At 58.4% G+C, this 15,409-nt stretch overlaps 1 protein-coding gene across 1 annotated transcript; it reads left to right on the top strand.

Moving 5' to 3' along the window:
- The first annotated feature begins 7,252 nt into the window (after positions 1-7,252).
- LOC116847990 lies at positions 7,253-7,783 on the top strand. The gene has a single exon (XM_032823646.1). It carries the CDS (start codon positions 7,253-7,255, stop codon positions 7,781-7,783), a length of 531 nt encoding a protein of 176 aa, XP_032679537.1.
- The last annotated feature ends 7,626 nt before the right edge of the window (positions 7,784-15,409 follow it).

Raw genomic sequence — 15,409 nt, 5'->3', positions numbered from 1 at the left:
CATTAAACAGTAGTATAAATATGATCTTGAATAGCGTTGTGAAGGTGACGTAGAGGTCACCTTTAATTTCTTAAATAGAACTCCCCATTTTTTATTACATATTCTTGTAGCTTATTTCAAGAGCTTTCCAAAAAACTGTAATTAAATATTTTTTCGTTAAGAACTTTTCGAGTAATAACACTTGAATGTTCCAAAACTTTGACATAGAATACAAAATATTTCGTAAAATATTCATATTTCACGTGAACCTTTTTAAGTTAAATTGTAAAAATATGAAAAGTGAAAAGTACACACAAAATTCACGTGAAAGATTCATGATCGATCCCCTGAGGAGGCGCCCGATAGGAGACTAGCAACCCTACACGGGAAATATAATTTCTTAACTTAAAAAAATATTTGTTACATTTTAGAAAACATATAGTAAATATGAATTAATATTTTTTATTTATAAGATAAGCTGTAAATTTATGAATTTCTAGATAAAAAAAGATTTGACTTTTTTAAAATCTATATAAAAAAATAAATAAATAATTTCCTTACAAAAAGAAAATTAGCTTTTTTAAATGTAAAAACTGCGTTTAAATAAATATTTACTTGTTTTACAAGTAAATGAAATAGTTTTGAAAGTAAATTTAAAAGTTGTTCGGGACTTCGACTCATCGTATTGTCTTCTCGAGAATTCTATATCGAATCTTCGAGAAGAATACAACAATCCAATTTTTGCGCAATACATGTGATCGTGTTATGCTGGATAAACATTTGGTCTCGCGACACTTCAAACTATTATGCTTGCTAAGCAGTTGCCCTGGCAATCCTCACAACAAATCGCTGAATCACTAATCCAGACATCGACTAATAACAAAAAAAAAAAACTATCGAAGTGTCGCGAGGCCGAACCAATCAAATTTTGCCAGTTATGAAACCGAGGTGATGAGCGTTTGCCATCTCGGTGACGGAGTCTGCCGCTGTCAGGCGTTCGCATTCTTGCATTCTCGTCTTGCGAAAATCTTACTCCCGGCCGTGCGAAATCAGGCTCTCGATCAATAAACTGTTCCGCGGGACGCGCACAAACATTTTTTTTTGTAAGCCATTTTTTTTGTAAGTCATTTTTTTTGTAAATGCTTTTACGCATCCGGGGGGAGACCGTGGGTTATGTGGGACTCCTCCCCCGCCGATAGAAAATCGACGGGGGCCCTACCCACTAAAACCCTTGGCGGGTACGTCCTCAGCGGTCGTCAGGGGGCCCGCGGGGACCACTTGCGTATTACATCCGCGGACCCCTCTCCACTGTCCTAAGGACCTCTCCCGGACCGGGGGTAATAAAATCACGCCCGGTCGCGACTCCTTCTAACAGCGGCGCGGTGCAACTCAACACCACGCCGCCTCCCTCCCGGGCCGCTATACGAGGAGGGGTGCGCCCCCACACACCCCCCCAGTAATCCGTAGGGGAGAGGGGAGACCGGGAAAGGGCGTAAAACGCCCTCAGTCCCGGCTCTCCCCCGGCACCGTGGCCCCGGTCTAGATGGTCAGACCCGGGCCCTCTTCGCCGACCGGATCCCGAGAAAATTCCCGGGGTCCGCCAGCACGTCTCCCATGGGTCCGATCGCATTTGGCGGCCGGTCCCTCCGGTGTCCCGTCGGCCTCCCACCCGACGGGGCACTGCCTCCCCTTCCAAGCGGGCACTCGGGGACACCCACCCAATGGCCCGAGTCTCGTCTGTCCTCTAGGCACACCGCGCAGGCCACACTTCCTGTGCAGGCCCGCGCGATGTGCCCGGCCCGGCCACACCGGTAGCAGAGCCCACTCCGGTCTATCAACGCGGTGCAGGCCGCCCGGATATGGCCGAGCTTCCAACATTTGTGGCATTGGAGCGGGTGGGCAGCAAATATTTCTACCCGCGTACCTGCCCACCCCAGCGCCACCTGACCCTCCCGGGCTACCGCAACAGCGGCATCAAGGGGGAGCCACGCCCAGACGACGCCAACCCCCCTCAGCCCCGCCGGATGGAGCCCACCCGGACCTCTGCCGGCCCGCAATTGCCGCAGGCCGCGAGGGCCCCGGATATCTTCTCGGGGAGGACCGACTCGTCAACACCGACGAGCCGGACCTCCCCGCACCTCCTTGACCTCATCACTGAGGCCCCGGGGTGCGCCGCTCTGATCTTATCGGCCAGGACGTCAGCCCCCCGATCCCTCCCCTCCTTAGTGGAGTCCGCCAGCCCCAGGAGAAGGCCGCCATTCGCACCCCTTCTCACATAGGCCGGCCGGACTCCCATTCTTTTGAGGGGAACCTCCCGCACTGCGGAGAGCCTCCGAGTACGAGAGGCCCCCCCTCTCCAAGTGGACCGCCACCGCCGCCGTCACCGACAGCGTCGGCAGCCCCCCACCTCCTCTACCAGGCCGACCGGGCCCAGCCGGGCGGCAGGGAGGGGCCAAGCCCCCCACCGATACGCCCGGAACGGCCACGCCCGACCCCGTCTCCTCTACCACTCCCTTTCCCATTCTTCTCTTCTTTCTCTTCCCCCCTCCCATCCTTCTGCCAATCCCTGCCGCCTCCCCATCTGGGACGGCAGCAGCACCCCTAGCCACCCACGCCAGCGACCCCCCGGAGCCTGCCAGGCCCCCCCTCATCGGAGGCAGTGCTCCGGGCCGGGGACGACGCCTGGTCTCTCATTTCGGGCCGAGTCTCCGGGAACGGAGACACAACCCGATCCACCGTCTCCCTCCTCCTGCTCCTTAGCTCTCTTATCATACCTTCCCTTTCTTCCCTCTTTCTCCTCAAACCATTCCTTTCCATTTCCCATTCTTTCCTGTCTTGTTTCCACTGCCGTCAATTCCTTTCCCATGCTTCCAATTCCTCTTTCAACTCTATTTCCTTATCCTCATACTCATCCAGCATTGCATCCTTTTCCCTTACCAGTCCCTTCAGAAACTCCGTTCTCATTCTGAATACTTTGGCCATATCCTCTCCATATCTGACCATTTTTTCTTTGCTTTGCGTGATGTTACTTTCCTCCACCCCACTCATTCTTTTATTCCTCCTGATGATCTCCGTGATATTCCCGGCATTTTCCTTCAGAAAGTTTAGCCGCGAGAGTATAAACTCCCGGTTTTTCTTTTTCCTCTCGGGATCCGGCCAGCCCTGGAACTCCTCGCCTTCCATATCCATTCGTTCATCCCCTTCTTTATCCCTGTCCCAATCCTCTCTTCTTCCTTCTCCATCTTCCTTCTTTTCTCTCTTCCTACCTCACATTCCCTCTCTGCTCTTCCAATCTCCCCCCTCTCCTCGGCGGTAGTCCTAACTGCCGGGGTGCCCGCCTCCGACACCCCGTCAGCCTCGCCCACGTCCGGCCCATCGCTCGTTGACGACAGGGAGAACCTGGAACCATAGCCCCCTTGCCGGCCCGACTTTACCGACCTGCCGGAAGTCGTTATTCTCTGGTCGTCCATCATGTTTGATTTGGGAGGCATGACAGCGGCCCCCCAACCCGGGCGGCTTTTCGGGCCACCCCCTAGGGCGGTTTGGTTCAACGGAACCTAAAGAACCCGGCGCCCTGCCCCCGCTGTGGATCTCCGGTGAAGTATTCACCTAGGACCTTGTTACTCCCGGGCGCAGCTGCCCACCCGGGAGGCCGGTTGCCATGCAGGCGTTAGGGACCCGACAGACCCCGCGGTGAGGTCGGTTTGCTCGCACCGGCCACCCTAAGGACAACCGGGCGCGCTTGCCTTCCCCTGGTACTCTCGGGCGCCGCTGCCCATCCGAGAGACCGGTATCATACTGGCATAAGGGATCCGGTACTCTCCCCTGCTGTAGGCGCCATTGAGAGCCACTCCCTCTCTGAAGCGAGAAGGAGGGGCGCCCTCCGGCCCTTAGTACTCATGGGAGCAGCAACCCACCCATGAGGGCCTTTTAGTCGCCTTTTACGACACGCAGGCCATATGTTGGGGGTATTCTTTACGTCCGCCACACACACGGACAACATATTTGTTATATGCACGTAAGTCTTTGTACCGCATCAAGGTGGAGATTATCAGAACGGTTTCATATTTCTTATTTTTAATTTTTTTAATTTTTTTACTTTCTGTTTCTATAATTTTTACAAATTTTTTAAATATTTTTGCTCATGCATGTATTTTATTATATTTTATTCTACGAGAATGTAAATTTAATACTTTACATTATTAGTAGTTTTAGTATTAGTTGTTAAATTCTTATTATATTATTATATTAGTATGTATATATATATATATATTGTGACCGTTTTTCCGTTGGTTAGATGCGAGAATACGGCCAAAACTTCGTCTCCGCCGTTGCGGCGACGGCCGAGCTTGCCGGCAGCTCTCAAAAATGATCTCTCGGTAGAGCGGCGGGGTTCTTGTATCGACGCGCGACCTTCCTTCGCGTGACACGAGAGGAACAGGCGACAGAGTCGGAGGAATCATACAAGCACACACGTATGGTTTAACATTCTGCTATATTTAACACAAAAAAAAAACAGAAACAACAAAGAAAGATATTACCAAGACGCGAGGCGGGCTCCGAGACGCGTAATCGCGAAATGATTCGGCAGCCGGATCCATAGTCGAGGATCCTTCTGCTTCGCGGAGGTCAGACGGCACGAGGCTCGCGAAATCCTCTCGATACACGTTAATTATTGCTTAGGGCGCCAGCCGGGTGCATCCCGGCCCTAATTATCTCGTCGCGAACCGCGTATTTATCGCCACTCTCGGGAACCCGCACTTTCTAACAATGATCTCGAGTCATTACAATATTCGCTCTCGCTCGCCGTACTGTGCGGTCGCGAACGCGGTGAAGCGGCAGCAGGCAGCGCGGTAAGGGCGGCTATTCCCTCGCGAGGTCAAACGGGTCGTCGCGGGCGGTGACGAACCCTTCCGGCAGCCGTCGGGAAGCGACGGCAACCATTCCGATCTTTCCGCGCTCGGCTGAACGACAGATGTAAGACGGCTTACCAAAAATCCCAGCTGGGCTCGTCTCTCCTCTCCGCTCTATCGCTCGCTAGCGGTCTCGTTCGCTCGCTGTTGCTCGTCGCTCGCTAGTGCTCTTGTCCTAACGTACGCTTCGCTCGCTAGCCGCACAGTGACGAGTCCTTCCGCGAGCGCGAGGCTCCTTAACTCGCGGTATCAGCCGCCGATCGCCGCTAGGTCTTATTGGTCCTGCGGGAACGTACGGCTCTAGCGCGGGCGCCTTGCAGGGCCCGCGCGACACCGCCGAATTCTCTGATTCTATGTCGACGGCATCCTGTCTCTGACGGCAGCTCTTTTTAGCGGGGGCGTTCAGGTGGCCGCCGGAAGCTTGAGTATCCCAGGGCGTCCCCCGCGATCTGGTCCTTACGGTCATCCCTTCCTGGCGCCCCGCTGCTCTCTGGTCGGGGCCCCCTCGCTTGTAATAGCGAGGGGTGGATCCTGCCCCGCTCGGCTTGTCGTCCTCTACAGGTCCGCCGCCGCCTTGCTTCGAGCGGTGCACCTCGTCGTTCTCGTCGCCGCCGAGCACACAATGTAAAACAATAAAAATAGCAACAAAATTACAATACGCGATCTCGCACGTAAAAAGCGTGCGAGACCAATCTCCTCGCAGCCGCCCTTCCCGCGGAAGAAAGGGGCGCGAGCACAGCTCTCCTCGTCTCCCCGCTGCTCTTGGTGACGGCGAAATCGCCACGTCACAATATATATATATATATATATATATATATATATATATATATATATATATATATATATATCTAGTTCCCATTTCCGTTCCTTATTCTTCCATTCCTTCATTTCCGGTTTTCTGTGAGGGTTTTCCTTCCCCGTTGCCGCAGTTTGCCAGCGATCCTCAGGTAGGGGCCACCCCTCCAGCTGAAGCCGAAAAGTACTGCCGCCGAGCCTTCATCGAATCGCCGGTACCTCTCAAAGTCTAATTTTTTTTACACACTGTATATATATATATATATATATATATATATATAGCCTGCCGGTATGCCCCCCATTTAAATCATGATGAGCGAGAAAAAGGAGAAGAACTGCGGCGGTTTGGATACACCGCACTGGCACGGGGGGGACTATGGTCCCAGGTCTCCCTCTGTCGTCATCACATGATGGGCCGTGTGTGAGTGGAGCTGCCGGCGCGTCGGTGGTACGGCTATCGCCGGGGTGGGAGGAGAAATGGGAGGAAGAGCTAGGAGGAGGAAAGAGAAGGAAAATAGAGAAGGATTGGGACGGGGATAAAGGAGATGGAAGAAGGGGGTGAAGAGTCTGATACGGAGGAGGTTAGGTTAGGAAAGCGTAAACCTTGGCCAAGTTGCGAAAACCTGAAAAAGAATAGGGAATTTGTGATGAGGAAGGTAAACTATGTGAAAGAGAGTGCGGGTTATATGCGGAAGAGGTTGTCAGCAGAAGCAAAAGAATGAGCAGAAACGAAAAGGATGAACTTACATTAAGAAAGAAAGAAATGATCAGATATTGTGAAGACTTGGCCAAGGTGTAAGGTGGTAAGATAAGGACACAATATCTAGAGGAAAGGATTGAAAAACTAAATAAATTGTCGGAAGAGGATTTTATCAGAAAGAAGGAATATGTTAGTAAATTAGGAGATTGGATAAGGAAAGGAAGGCAATGGGAAGAGGAAAAGAAAGGGATGAAGGAATTGCTCGAGAAGGAAAGGGAAAGATGGAGGAAGGAGAGGGAGCGGCTGAAGGAAAGGAATAGGGCTTATTGAATGGAAAGCTGCTGCCTTCAGGGTGGATCGGAGTACGTTCCCAATCTGCGTGGAGAGGAGGGATTGGGCCGTGTCTCCATTTCTGGATGTGCAGCCCGATGGACCGGGCGACGCCCCCGTTGCGGGGCGCTGCGTCGGGGTTTCGGCGAGCGCCGGACGAGCGGGGGCGGGCCTTACCTGCCTTGCCTGCCGTGGCTTCTCCCGCAGACCGGGAGTGGGTCGCGGTGGGCCGGGAGGCTGGAAAAGGAGGAGGAGCCCTGTAGAGGACGGCGCCGGTGAGTCGTGCCCGAGGCGACCGGTGGCGGTCGTGGTCCGCCTAGAGCCGGGGGGCCTCTTTTATGCGGAGGCCCTCCCCAAGGCGAGGGCCGATATCGACCCCGGCGCGAGCGGGGCCCGGCTCGCCTTTGTGAGAAGGGCCGCAGGGGGCAGCCTCCTTTTTGGGCTGGCCGGGCCCGACAAGGAGGGGGAGGCGGACGCCCTGGCTGCCTAGCTCAGGGCGTCGCTTCCGGGGGCCGTGGTAACACGGCCTTGCAGGATGGGGGAGATCCGACTCGTCGGTTTGGTCCTCGCAGCGCGAGGTGGATGTGGACCGGGCGAGATTCGTCTGGGCCCTATCCGGTGGGGCTGGCGGGGCGAGGGGACCGTGTGGGCGCGGCTCCCCTTCGCCTCGGCCGCCAAGGTGGCAGCCGAAGGGAGGGTGGCGCTGGGGTGGGCGGGTGGAGATGCTCGCGGCTCGCCCTCTTCAATGCCACAGGCGTTGGAGGCTTACGTTCGGGCGGCCTGCTCCGCGTCAATTGATCGGAGTGGGCTGTGCTACCGGTGTGGCCGGGCCGGGCACATCGCGCGGGTCTGCGCCTTGAGCGTGGCCTGCGCGGTGTGCCGAGAGGGCAGGCGGGACTCGGGCCACCGGGTGGGTGGTCCAGAGTGCCCGTTGGTGGGAGGTGGGAGCTCGGCGGACGGACGGCTGCCGGGCCACTGTAGGGGCCGACCGCCGAATGCGGGAGGCGTGCCGGCGAATCCCGGGAGCTGTCTCGGTATCCTGCCAGCGGAGAGGGCCACGGTCTGACCATCTAGACCGGGGCCACGGCGCCGGCTAAACATCGTGGTCGGCGCCGGGGGGAACCGGGACCGGGAGTGTTGTACGCCCTGTCCCGGTCTCCCCTCTCTCTTGCGGGTCGCTGAGGGGGTATGCGAGGACACACCCTCCTAGTATAGCGGCCTGGGAGGGAGGCGGCGCGGTATTAGGTCGCACCGCGCCGCTGTTAGGAGAGATCGCGACCAGGGGTGATTATTACCCCCGGTTCGGGAGGTGTCCTCTGGACAGCGGAGAGAGGCCCGGCGGATGTCATACGCAAGTAGTAGGAGCGGGCCCCTTGACGACCGCCGAGGACGGACCCGCCAGGGGTTTTAGTGAGTAGGGCCCCCGTCGATTTTCTTCGGCGGGGGAGGAGTCCCACATAACCCGCCGTCTTCCCCCTGAGGCCGCGGATATGCGTAAAGCATTTCCCCTGGCTTACAAAAAAAAGGAAGTAACAAATTGTCCCCCTCCGTTCCCTCCGAAAACTATTGGCGTGTCAAGGGGCTCCGTGCTGGGGGAGATCTGGAACATCTGGCCAGGGCCATCAGTTTAGCGAAAGACCAGGCCCGTCAACGCCTCCTCCTAAGTTGGAGCATCCGCGTGAAGGGAGCGACGGGCCGGTCGGAAATGAGGGTCGCCGAGATCATCCGGTCCTGTCTTAAGGAGTGGGTGGACAGGGCTTGCGGGGAGTTGTCCTTGCGGACAACGCGGGTATTCACCGGACATGGATGCTTCGGTGAGTACCTGCACAGGATAGGCATGTAGCTCACCTCGCGCTGCCACCACTGTAATAACGAGATAGACTCGGCGCAGCACACCCTCGAGGAATGCTCCTCGTGGATGGCAGAGCGCCGAGTCCTGATTGTTGTGGTGGGAGCGGACCTCTCTTTCCCGGCCCTTATCACGGCCATGCTCGGGGGAGACAAGGGCTGGTCCGTCGTCACCTCCTTCTACGACGCAGTTATGTCGCAGAAGGAGGAGACGGAGAGAGAGAGGAGGGCGGAGCCGCCTCTCGGAACGGGGTTTTGGGAGAAAAGGGCTCGCCGCAGGAGAAGGGCGGTGCTTCACCTACCAGCGCACCAGCGCATGATCGAAGGGCGGCGTACTCGAGGGCGGGGAGGGGACGTCACTGCTGGCGTTCCCTCCCCCGGGATATTTGCGGGTGTGCTCCCCATCCCCTCAATGCCGCCGGGTCCTCCTGTTCGACGGAGGACTCGGTCTGGGGGAGATAGGGGGCACCTGGTCGGGCGAGGGAGGCGCGTCGCATAGCGCGACTCCCCTCCCCCATGACAAGGAGTCTGACCAGGCGTCTCCGGGAGGTGGGCAGGGTAGCCGGTTCGCAAGGGCGGACTCTTAGGTCGCTCACCCCCCTCCCAGAGGCAGGAGGTTCTTGACCGAGAGGAGCGGAGGTGTACAACGACCTCTCCGCCCCCGCGACCTCAGGCGGGAGCGTAGGGCTGCGCCGGGTCCGGACGGGTCCGGACCCGGCCAATTTCGCCCCTAAAAGGTGAGGAATGACAGGACGGTGGCCCCACGTCCGGTCATGGAGGATAAGTGACACGGGGAACATGTTTCCCCTGCCCGGGATTGGGGGCGGGGTTTAGATTTTTCCCCGCTCTGCGGCTGAGGGCTTCCCGGAAATAATGCGCAAGCGGTTCCCGAGACGCCCTCGCAAAGGCCGCAAAGGGCCTGGCAGAGGTTTTAGTGGGTAGGCCCCCCCCCCGGACGGTTAGTTCTGAGGGAGGATAGTCCCGCACTACCTCTGGGAAAGTCCCGTTTTTCCCGGGGGTGTACGTAAAGCATTTCCTCTGCCTAACCAAAAAAAATTGTTCCCCTCCGTGCCGCCACCTTAGCGTGGTGGAGGGGTACCGGCGATCTGTTGAAGGCTCGGCGGCAGTACCTTTCGCCTTCGGCCAGAGGGGAGGCCCCTACCTGAGGATCGCTGGCTAATGGCGGCAGTGGGGAAGGAAAACCCCTACAGGAGACCGGACCGCGGTGGGATGCAGCCCCGCGGTTGCTAGAAGGGGTTGACAGACCTTCCACTGCAGGGGGGCCCGGCAACTCCCACAAGGCCAACGGGTCCAATTGCCGGTAGGAGTAGGCGGCCCTGATTCCAATTGCCCGGCCTTCTGGGTCCGTTAGGAAGAGCTTGCTCCGCCACCAGCCTTGGGGGGTTTGGGGTTGGGGGAACCTCCGCTCCGTGACGAGTGGTTTCTCGTCGCGGGGGAGGTCCCACACGAGTAGGCATAGCACGTCGGTGCTCCGACAGCCGAAAGTGTGGGACACTCTCGATTCGTCCCTACTCGGATCTCGGCCTGGGTAGTGTGGGGAGAGGAACCCACACTCGGGATTGCACGTCGAAAGCCACGCTCTCGACAATCCGGGGGGATGGAAAGGTGTGCGGGCCGCTCGGACGAATTCCGAGGTCGGAATCCGAGGTCGCACACCCTGAGACGGCCGCCCGTCGAAACTAGCCGGAGGCTTTGCGGGCCGGCGGAACGGGAGGTTGAGTCGCAAGGACCTGTACATTGGCCCTCCCCACTTTCGTGGGGGGTGCCGCACCCCGGCAACCTTACGATTTCTCCTGGTCACGGCGTGACTGGCCGTGAAGGTCCCCCCGAGTGAGCAGTTGCACGCGGGCAGTAGCAGGGGTCTGCGTGGTATTTAACAGGACCCCTACAGCGCAGAATTGGCCAGCGTCAGTTCTATCTATATCGTAAACCCTCAGAATGCGTCCCATTATGTCATGTCTATGACGTGGCGGGGGAGGGGGGAGCGAGGGCCTTGGCTTAATCGCTTGGGCTGCAAGGATGGGGACCTCTATAAAAAATCCCCTCCATCCCAAGTTTTCCGTTTTTGAGCGGCGGCAAGGGGATGGATGGCCGGCGGGTAGGTCGGTCGTGAGCGGTCCACCCCGGGGCACCTAACGCACCACGGGGATATATAGACTCCAAACGAGAAGGCACCGATCGGATGGTAAGTAGTTCCTCCCACTCATAGAGCCTTTCCTGTTAGCCCTCGGGTGATAAGGGAGAGGCAACCCTAGAATGATGTCTAAAAGAAACCAAGAATCATACGACGTGACGGGGAGAGGGGGAGAGGAGACAGACGCAACTGCGTCGCCAGCGACTGTGCGAACACCGCACAGGGTAGGGCCGTCCAGCAGCCTTGCTGGGATCAGGAATCCGATCCGCGCTGAAAAGGGGGAGGAGGCTGGCGAAGAACTGGCCAGCCCTAGAATACCCTCTGGTCCGCCTTGTAGTAAGGGCGGACCCGCGCGAAGGACAAGATCGCGCATCCGGGCAAACAGCCAGGCCCTAGCCGACGACCAGGCTCGGGAGAGGGATAGCCCGGAGAGGACTCGGTTGGCCTCGCGATGAAGCTCGTATAGCCAAAAGAGTCAGCCGAGAGTCCTGTCTCCGGGACTTAGTAAGAAGCCCAGAGACGACTCGCGAAACCACCGCGGATGGGCTTCTCTCACCAGCCCGGGACCTGCTGGCCTCCATTTTTGCCTCCCAGACATCGGAGGTAAGAAAGCAGGAATGGCCGTGCAAGGACCCCTCCCACAAGAGGAATTTCACGGCCGACAAGATGGCCTTGAAAAAGGAGGCCATCCGGAAGAGGAATATGGCCAAGGTGGTGGAGTTTGTCGCCGACGAAGAGAGGTAGTCGTATGGTCGTAGAGCGGACAGGGCTGAAAAGAATGAGGCCAGGTTCGTCTACGACCATAGGGCGATGGCGACGGCTGAGGTGTTCACCCGACTCTACAAGTCGGTGGATGCCGTTAAAAAGGTGGCGCAGAAATCCAGTAACTTGAAGGATACCCTTCTGGGCGAGCTGTGGGCGGCGACTGAAGAGTTGTCGGCCTACGGCACCACGCTCGCCGTGAGGGCCAAGAAGGTTGCCGGACGGCCGGAGTCAACGTCTGAGGCCGAGGCCCGTGAGAAGGAGCCCTGTGGAAGCGGAAGCTTGACGAGCTCAGCTCATAGAACCGCCTTCTCAGGGCAAGACTCGAGGAGCTCGAAAGGGCCGGAGGAGCGGCGGCGTCCCTCCCATCGGAGGAACGGGGCAGCCGGGACGGTTGACCGGAAAAGGTCGACCGGGGCGGCGAATCCGGGCTCCTCCTCGGAAGAGGAGGTTTCCCGAAAGAATAAGAGATATGGCGGGGTGACAGCCCTCCCAAGATCTCCCTCTTCCGGGGAACAGTATACTCCTATGGAGATGGAGGTGGACGAGGGAGCGAGGGGCCTTGATCCGGCCCCCTCCACGGGAGGAGCGAAGAGGAAAAGAGGGGAAGTCTCCTGAGGGAGGAAGTTGACAGGGATCGGAGGGACGGTAAGATCTCTCCGGCCAACAAACCTCCTCTTGAAGGAAAGATCCTCTCTCTTCCAAAAGGATGGGGGTGGGCTAACAATGCCCCCAAAGGGAAAAGCGGCCGCGCTGACCTGCAAGGGCCGGGACAAGCATTGCGCCAGCAGCAATCTCGGCCCAAATAGGGGCAACAAATAAGTCCTCAGCAGCGGCGGCAACCAGAGAGGAAGTGACGGGTGCAGCAACAACAGCAGCAACAATGGCTCTCCCTCATCGGTTACGGTGGGACGCGCTTGGAAATCGGGGAGGAGGAGAGCACTGCTCTCGAGCTGCTGCTCAAGAGGACTATTCTCCGAATTCTGGCGCGTTTTGGCTTCTTCCCCCCGGGGGTGGCGCGGAGCGGAGGTATGGCCGCAAGCGGCCACCCCGAAGGATAGGGCAAGAAGGGATGCCCTCGCCTCCCCGGCCGGAATTCCGATGTTTGATAACAGGGCGCCTTCTTCTTCCTCCTTCAAAAGGAGGAGGAAGAGGAAGAAAAAGAAGAAGGGAGGCGAGAGTGGCGAGGGAAAAGGGGAGGGGCAAGTGCTGCCCCTGGACCCTCCTGCTTTTATGCCGAGGAGCTGGCCCCCCCGGGACCCCACTGAGGCGTTAAGATTGGCGGTCTCGGCTCCCATCGCTGGCCCGGTCAAGGAGACCTGGGCCGCGGTGACAAGAAGAAAGAGGGAGGGAGGGCCAAAAGCCCCTCCCGCACCCTCCCAGGTGGCCCATGCGACCGTGCGGCGACAGCACGGCCGGCCCGGGACACGGGCGGGAAAGGTGGAGAGGGCGGACGAGAGGCAGGAAGCCCCCTTCCCTCTCTATGCCCCCTCGCTCGGCCGCGGTGTCGGTGTCGTGCCCTGTGGGCACGTACGCCGAGGTGATGCGCCGAGCCAGGGAGAAGATTAACCGGTAATCACCTGGTGGACCTCGTGATCGGGCACCTCCGTACCAAGAGGGCGGCAACTGGTGCCCTGGTGTTGGAGGTCTCTGGCCCCGAGGGCCAGGACAAGGCCGACCATTTGGCCGCCATGATGCGGACCCTCTCCGTCGGAGAGGAAGGCGTGCGTATCGCGCGACCGGCGAAGAGGGCCAAACTCCGGGTCCGTGACCTGGACGACGCGACGACGGCAGCGTGTTTTCGCCGTCATAGTGTCGTCCGGGGAGCTGCGGACCCGAAAACGTGAGGGTCGGAGCGATCCGCGCTGGGGCAAATGGGCTGGGCACAATGTGGGTGCAGTGTCCGTTGGCCTCAGCGAAGAAGGTCTTGGATGGTGGCCGCCTCCGTGTGGGGTGGGTCACCGTCTGCGTGAAAGCCCTCGCGGGGCGCCCGCTGCAGTGCTCTTGGTGCATGCAGTCGGGCCACGTGAGGGCAATTTGCATGTCGGCGACCGAGCGGACTGTGCTACCGCTGCGGTCGGGATGGCCACAGGGCGGCGGAATGTGGCGGGCTAATGGAGTGCCTGGTCTACTGCGACGCCAAGAAGTCCTGTGGCAACCGCGTGGGCACATCCGGCCGCCACATCGGGGGCAGAGGGAAAAAGAAGGGAGGCCGGGGAGTGGGCTACACTCCCCCATAGTCCCCCACAAGGAAAAGGAGCGGCCTCCCACTAAAGGAGGGGAAAAGCTTGCCCGAAAAGGAGACGCCCGCAGATAGGGGCGCCCTCCAACAGAAAAGGAAAAGATCCCTCCCCAATAAGCGGGAGGATTTCGAGCCACCACTTCCCCAGATGCCGAGCAGGCCTCGACAGAGGACAGGGAAGGGGAGTGGCGGCAAAGGAGGGACAGCGAGTGAGGGGAGCGGGGCAGCAGGTCCCGCTCCCCCATTAGCAAACCGGAAACTGAGGCGGGTATTGGTCTGGAGGAGATGAAGAGTGTACGAGCACAATAGTCACCCTTCTCCTCCAGGCCAACCTGCACCGCGTTCGTGCGGCCCAGGATCTGTTTATCCAGTGGCTGCACGAGTGTGGTGTTGGGATTGTGATCACCGTCGAGTCTCACTCGGTCCCGGAACGATCGTCCTCCATTCTGGGGGATGTCCGAGATCACAGAGGTAAATGCTCGGTGGCGATCTTCGAGCGGGCTGGCCGAGACTCCCCTCCTATTAAATTGATCGAGAGGAGGGTCAGTTACGGCGCGATCGAGTGCGGGCCCACGGATGTGCTATGCCCCGCCTTCCTGGACTCGCGCTGATTTTGGGGCATTGTTGGACCGGCTGGAGGCGCTCATAATGAGGCGCCTCCCTAGGCCGATCATTGTCTCCGAGGACTTCAACGCCCACAGCAAAATGTGGGGGTCCCCGGGGACATGCCACCGCGGCGCGGATCTCCAGGATTGGGTTGCGTTTACCGGCTTCAGTTTGTAAAACAGGGGCCGGGAGAGCACCTTTGTCGGGTGACAAGTGGATCATTGATCTGACATGGATCTCCCCCACGGCCGCCCGACAGGTTCGGGGATGGAGGATGGCGACTGAGGCGGAAACCGGTTCTGACCACCGGTATATGGAGCTCCGCCTCGGCGTCACTCCCTTGGAGGTGCTCTCAAAGGACAGCAATGGGGTGGCCCGACGTGGGCGCTAACCTCACTCGACCGCGACAGGTTCGTGGCCGTCATCTGCGCGTCCCCGGGAAAAAGCGGGGCCCGTAGTCGGGTCCCACGAGTTTATCGGAGAGGGGGGGAGGGGAAGTAATGAGGATCCGGGACTTGATACAGGACGATGTGTCCATGCCTTGGTCCTCTCCCCCCGCCGCCCGCATGGCCGCCTGTTGGTGATCGACGGAGATTGCCGAGCTTAGGCGCTCCGCCGGCCACGTTTGGAAAGCGATGGTGGCTCTGCGGGACAGGGACGCGCGGGTGGCGGCCTCGGCCATCCTCACGGCCAAGAGGAGGGCCGTGAGGAAGGCCATCGCCAAGTTCAAGGCCCTAGCCTGGGAGGACCTCATCTCCTCAATAGACCGGGATCCGTGGGGCGTCCATATAGGATGGTTATGAGGCGTCTACGCCCATGGGCGCCCCCACTAACGGATACCCTGGACCCCGGACTCCTCGACAAGATAGTGGAGGAACTGTTTCCGAGGGTGGGAAACTGTATCCCACCCTACACGGGACCCCCTTCTGACTGGGAGGAGGAGGAGCTCAGGGTAACAGTGAAGGAGATGAGGCGAGCCGTCAAGAGATTTGGTGCCAAGGAAAAGGCGCCTGGCCCCGACGGCAGGCCGTATACAGGGTGTTCAAAAAGTCCCGGACCGGTGAAATATCTAGAAAACT

This window comes from Odontomachus brunneus, unplaced genomic scaffold (genome assembly GCF_010583005.1).
Source record: "Odontomachus brunneus isolate Ranch 3 - 2012 unplaced genomic scaffold, Obru_v1 Obru_scaffold_086, whole genome shotgun sequence".
In the NCBI taxonomy this organism is placed as follows: domain Eukaryota; kingdom Metazoa; phylum Arthropoda; class Insecta; order Hymenoptera; family Formicidae; genus Odontomachus; species Odontomachus brunneus.
The sequence above is the reverse complement of the archived record's forward strand: the minus strand, read 5'-3'. Positions and strand labels throughout refer to the sequence as shown.

What these genes read in the sequence shown, in the direction of transcription:
- LOC116847990 (XM_032823646.1), top strand. Translation starts at nt 7,253, where the DNA reads ATGGGGGAGATCCGACTCGTCGGTTTGGTCCTCGCAGCGCGAGGTGGA.